We start from the raw sequence: 5,514 nt of genomic DNA on the forward strand, positions 1-5,514 counted from the left end.
TAAACCACTAGAAAACCGGAAGTGGCGCTGTGGCTCAAGTGGTAGAGCGCTAGCCTTGAGCTGAAATGCTAAGGGACAGCACCCAGGCCCAGAATTCAAGCCCCACGACCAACAAAAAAATAAAAATAAAAACAAAAAACAAAAATCAAAAGACAGAAGTGGCCCTGAGGCTTAAGTGGTAGAGGGCTAGCCTTGAGAATAAATTGCTCAGGCCCCAAGTTCAAGCCTCAGGACAATAAAAAAATTAAGCAGGGGCTGAGAAGGTGGTTCAGTGGTAGAGCGCTTGCTTTGCATGCCTGAGGCCCTGAGTTCGATTCCTCAGTACCACATAAGCAAAAGGAAAAAAGCCAGAAGTGGCGCTGTGACTCAAGTGGTAGAGCACTGGCCTGGAGCTGAAGAGCTGAGGGACAGCACCCAGGCCCAGAGTTCAGGCCCCACGACCGGACCAAAAAAAAAAAAAAGCATTAAAATAAAATCTGGTGCTAGAAATGAAACTCAGGGCCTTACACATGCTAATAAGCACATGGACCTTGATCAACCTAAACCGCCAGCCTCTATTTTGATTATTTTTGATCCCACAATAGGAAAATAGGTAATTATATAAAATACAACAAATATTCTAAACAGCCCAGGAGAGGAGGTTAGGTTTACCCAAACCAACCATAAACCTTTGACACAGGCCTACCTCAATGCTCAATACCTTCCATACATTTAGATAGGACTTCTTTGGTTTAATTATAAGGCACACATAAGAGAGGCTTTGGTTTATTTCTCCTGGTTACATCCAGCCCTTTTCTTTCTTTTTTTAAAAATTTGTGTTGGTACTGAGACTTGAACTCAGGGCTTGGTCACTACCCTTTAGCTTTTTCTTTTTTTTTTTTTTGCCAGTCATGGGACCTGAACTCTGGGCCTAGGCACTATTCCTCAGCTCTTTAGCTCAAGGCTAGCGCTCTACCGTGTGAGCCACAGCACCACTTCTAGCTTTTTCTGCTTATGTGGTGCTGAGGAATCGAACCCAGGGCCTCATGCATGCAAGGCAAGCACTCTACCCCTGAGCCACCTTCCCAGCCCCCCCTTTAGCTTTTTCACTCCACACTGGTGCTCTACCACTTGAACCACTATGCCACTTCTGGCTTTTTGCTGGCAAATCAAAGATAAGCATCTCATGGGCTTTCTTGCCCCAGGCTGGCTTCAAACCACAATCCTCGAATCACAGTTTCTAGAGGAGCAAGGATTACAGGCATGAGCTACTGGCACCTGGCTTTCTTCTGCCTTCTGAGTGCAGAGATTAGAGGTGGGTATTACCACACCAGTCAATTCTCCTTTGTCAATTCCTGATCTCGGAACAGTGCAGCTGTGTCTGATGACCCCGGAGGCCCTGCCTCCTGACCCCCAACCCATCCACCTGCCGACCTCAGGCCTCACCATGGTGAAGTAGGCTGCCGCCTGCTCCAGCAGACCCACGAGCCCCAGCTCCGTGAAATGCTTCCCAGAGCAGAAGCCTTCCTCATCGGGCGACAGGATGTCATCGGAGATGGCCGACTCCTCCAGCACGTTGGATGAGATGTTCTGCCACCAAAGGAGGACATCGGGGTGCCGATCCTGGGGCACTCCCTCCCTTTGGGCTTCCCCCCCCCGGTCACCTGCTCCCCACTCACCTGGAAGGACACGCAGCCCACAGGCAGGTGGCGGCTGTCCTCCAGCAGGGCCAGGTACTCGGCCACCAGGGCGGCCGCGTGCACCATGCACTGGGCGGCCTCAGCGTGGTTGCCCAGCTCCGCGTGCTTGCCTGCCATGTTCTGGAGCCACGTGAGCCGCAGGTCTGGGGACCCCTGGTAGCCCCGGGCGATCCTGGGTGGGTGGGGGGAGTCCACGGTGAGGGGAGGTAAGGGCAGAGACTCACTCTTCTCCCCCCCTCCCCCCCCGTACCCATCTGGTACCCAGGGTGCTTGTGCCCCATTTACCTGTCCACCTGCCCAACCCTGCTGTGCCTGACCCACCTACCATCCACACCACCCCGGCCCAGCCTACCCTTTCTCCCCGCCCTGCCCACCTCACACCTTCCTCTGGCACCTGGCTGCCATTCCCCCCCACCTCTGTTTCCATATCCAACCCCCCCATCTGGCATTCTCCCATCTTTCTTTCAAACACCCTCTTCTCCACATCTGTTGTTCCTCTAACCAGTTATCTCTTCATCTGTTGCGGTGTCCTCTGTCCCCCTTCACCTGTCAATCACCTCACATTCTGTGCGTTTGGATGTTTTAGGGGAGCCAGTGCATGCTAGGCAAGTGTGCTACCATCAAGCCATGCCCCCACTGTGGAGCCCCGCCTCCTAGCACCAAGCCACGCCCCCATCCCAACAGAGTTCAGACCTTCACTATCCCCCACAAAGGACCAAACGTTAAAGACGTCAGTCACACCCACAGATGCTACTGGGAAGTGGCAAAACCTTTAAGGGACCTTGTGTGTGTGTGTCGGGGGGGGAAGGTCTTTAGATCAGTGCAATCCTGGTCTCCTCCTCATTCTCTTTGGCACCCTGGCCATGAGGTGAGCCCCTCTATGATATTCAAAGCAGTGGACCTCAAACCTAAACAGAGCAAGACACTGGCGGCTCACACTTCTCACACTAGCTACTAAGATCCAGAAGGTCACAGTTCAACGACAGCTAAGTCATGAGACTCTACCTCCAATTAACCAACACAAAGCTGGGCTGGAGGCGTGGCTCAAGAGCATACATCCTCCTCATCTGTACTACTAACAGCCTTTTTTTTTGGGGGGGGGGGCCGGTCCTGGGGTTTGAACTCTGGACATGCACAATGTCCCTGAGCCTCTTTTGTGCTCAACGCTAACACTCTACCACTTCTGGCTTTTTCTAAATACTTTATTGGAGATACGAGTCTCACAGACTTTCCTTCCTGAGCTTCAAACTTCGATCCTCAGATCTCAGCCTCCTGAGTAGCTGGAATTACAAGCATGAGCCACCAGTGTCCAGCTTTGACAAACTTTTTTTTTTTTTTTTGGTCAGTCATGGGGCCTGAACTCTGGGTGCTGTCCCTCAGCTCTTCAGCTAAAGGCTAGCACTCTACCACTTAAGCCACAGTGCCACTTCTGGCTTTTTCTGCCGAAATCAAACCCAGGGCCTCATGCATGCAAGGCAAGCACTCTATGACTGAGACCCCTTCCCAGCCCAATGACAACCTTTATAATCTGTTCATCCTCTCCTGTCCCCCTCAGCTGCCAATGTCACCAGCCTGCTTTTGTTGTCCCTCTGACCTGGACTCTCGCTCTTCTGAGTGTCTCCCTGTCCTTCCCTGCCGGCAGGTGGACGTGGTGCCCTCACCTGTACATGAGGTCAATGAGCATCTCGGGGTCCTCTTGGTGCTCCTTCATCTTCACGGTGTCGGTCAGGATCATGTGCAGGTTGAACATCAGGTCCTGGACCTGGGGTCGGAGAACGTCCAGGGACAATGAGGGTGGTGATGGGCTCCGGGGCCGAGGACAGGTGGCTCAGGGTGGGTGGGAGGCCCAGGGGTGTCACCTGCTCGGCAAAGGTGCTGTCCCGCAGCCCCACGTCCTCCTCCGCATAGGTGAGAATGGTCTTGAGGGATCTCCTCAGGTGCTCCTCGCTGAAGTTCTGGGTTGTCCCCACGAGGGATGACAGTGACATGGTCACCTGCATCTTCACGCGGGCAAAGTTCTGCGGGGACAGGGGCAAGCAGAGTAACCCCCCGGAGCCTCAGATCTCAGGGCACCAAGGCCTGGGCCACCTGCGGACTTGTTATCCCACAGAACCCCTGAACTACTTCCCCACCCCCACCTGTCCACGCTCCCACACTCTCATATCTGACCCCCTTGTCCCATTTTGGTTGTTGTTGTTCGTGGGGCTTGAACTCAGGGCGTAGGTGATGTCCCTGAGCTCTTTTGCACAAGGCGAGCGTTCTACCACTTGAGCTACAACACCACTTCCGGTTTTCTGCTGGGTCATTGGAGATAAGAGTCTCACGGACTTTCCGGCTTGGGCTGGCTTTGAACCGCGATCCTCAGATCTCAGCCTCCTGAGTAGCTAGGATGACAAGCATGAGCCCCGGGCGCCCAGCTTTACCCAGTCTGTTTTTTAACAATGAGACCCACAGGGAGCCTAGAGTCGATCATGTCTTGGCCCCTAATAGGCTCCTCCACTCCCACAAGGCCACGCCCACCTTGGATAGGTCCCCCCCACTTTGCTTGTCCCTGCCCTGCTTAATTAACATAGGCCACGCCCTGTGCCTTGGGTAGATGCGTTCTTGATTAGACCACGCCCCTTCGCTGGGTAGGCTGCACGGGAGGCCACGCCCACCCTCCTGGCCCACGCCCACCCGGGTAGACCACGCCCCCACGCACATGGCCGATCTCGAAGTTCTGGCGCATGAGCAGGTAGAGCGAGGCGCTGGCTTGGGTGCGGATGGCGCTGATGCGGCTGCCGCAGTGTCGCAGGAGCCTCAGGCAGAGGTCGGCGCACAGCTCCGTGTCCTCCTCAAACAGCAGCTCCGGGAACTGCTCCCGGGACAGACAGACAGACAGGCTGAACCCCGCCTCGTCCAGGCTCAGAAGCGCTGATGGACACCCAGCGGGGCTCCCCGGCCAACCACGGGTGGCAGGCTCATGCCCTTGCTGTGTGAACCTGGACAAGTGACCTGGCCACTCTGATCCTGTCGCCTCCTTTGGAGGAGCACACGATATAGGCCTTGGGGGGGTGGGGGGCTGATTCTTTTCTTTCTTTTTTTGGTGGTTCCATTGATTGAACCCAGAACCAGAGGCTCAGGCCATTTTTCCGATCTCTGCCTCCTGAGGAGCTGAGATTACAGGCAAATACTACCACATCTGGCCCAGGCTGACACTCTATGAATTGTGGCGAAGGGAGGCTTACCTTGGACACCAAAGCCCTCTGGGTAGCCAGGCCGTGCTGTAAGAAGAGGGCACTCTGGGAGCTCCCCAGACTGAACAGCACCACCTTCAGCACCGCACCCAACACACTCTCCCGGGCCTCAGACAGCACCACCGTCTGCAGAGAGGGATGTCAGAAATCCAGATGTTAGACACGGAGGTGGTTATGGGAGCAGGAAAGAGAGGGATCGTGAGTCAGAGATCCCAGAGTGATGAGCACATGGTAAGGGAAAGCTGATGGGTCAAGGCCTACCTGCACGATGATCTCCAGCGTGTCCAGAACTATCAGACTAGCCTCAGTAGCCAGGTTCCCATCCACCAAGGCCTCATGTTCCATTTCATCCTTGGTCCTGGAGTGGGGGGAAATCATGAAGGCACTGGGAATCAGAGTCCATCTCATAAGGGAGCTTTCTCTCCATGCCTTGGCTGATCTGAATCCAACAAATTCGTTCCCACGTGCAACAGTTTGGGTGTGGTTTGAGTGTGTATGGACCCCCAAGCGACATGGATAGGTGTGGTTTTCAGTGTGGCCATTTTTAGAGGTAGAGATTAGGACTCAAGAAAGTAGCTCGAGCTGGGCGCTGGTGGCTC

The 5,514-nt window shown here is 54.5% G+C and overlaps 1 protein-coding gene across 1 annotated transcript in view; it reads right to left on the minus strand.

The window, feature by feature from the left end:
* Positions 1 to 5,514, minus strand: part of Dock6 (dedicator of cytokinesis 6) — a 75,262-nt gene that overhangs the window by 5,437 nt on the left and 64,311 nt on the right. The window contains exons 31-37 of the mRNA XM_013033951.1: positions 5,177 to 5,273; positions 4,907 to 5,041; positions 4,381 to 4,533; positions 3,539 to 3,697; positions 3,341 to 3,441; positions 1,659 to 1,851; positions 1,426 to 1,569 (exon numbers count right to left, since the gene is read on the minus strand). Of these exons, the coding sequence (XP_012889405.1) occupies positions 1,426 to 1,569; positions 1,659 to 1,851; positions 3,341 to 3,441; positions 3,539 to 3,697; positions 4,381 to 4,533; positions 4,907 to 5,041; positions 5,177 to 5,273 (982 nt within the window). The remainder of the gene's footprint in view (positions 1 to 1,425; positions 1,570 to 1,658; positions 1,852 to 3,340; positions 3,442 to 3,538; positions 3,698 to 4,380; positions 4,534 to 4,906; positions 5,042 to 5,176; positions 5,274 to 5,514) is intronic.

Source organism: Dipodomys ordii, unplaced genomic scaffold (assembly GCF_000151885.1).
Source record: "Dipodomys ordii isolate 6190 unplaced genomic scaffold, Dord_2.0 Scaffold180, whole genome shotgun sequence".
Classification (NCBI taxonomy): Eukaryota; Metazoa; Chordata; class Mammalia; order Rodentia; family Heteromyidae; genus Dipodomys; species Dipodomys ordii.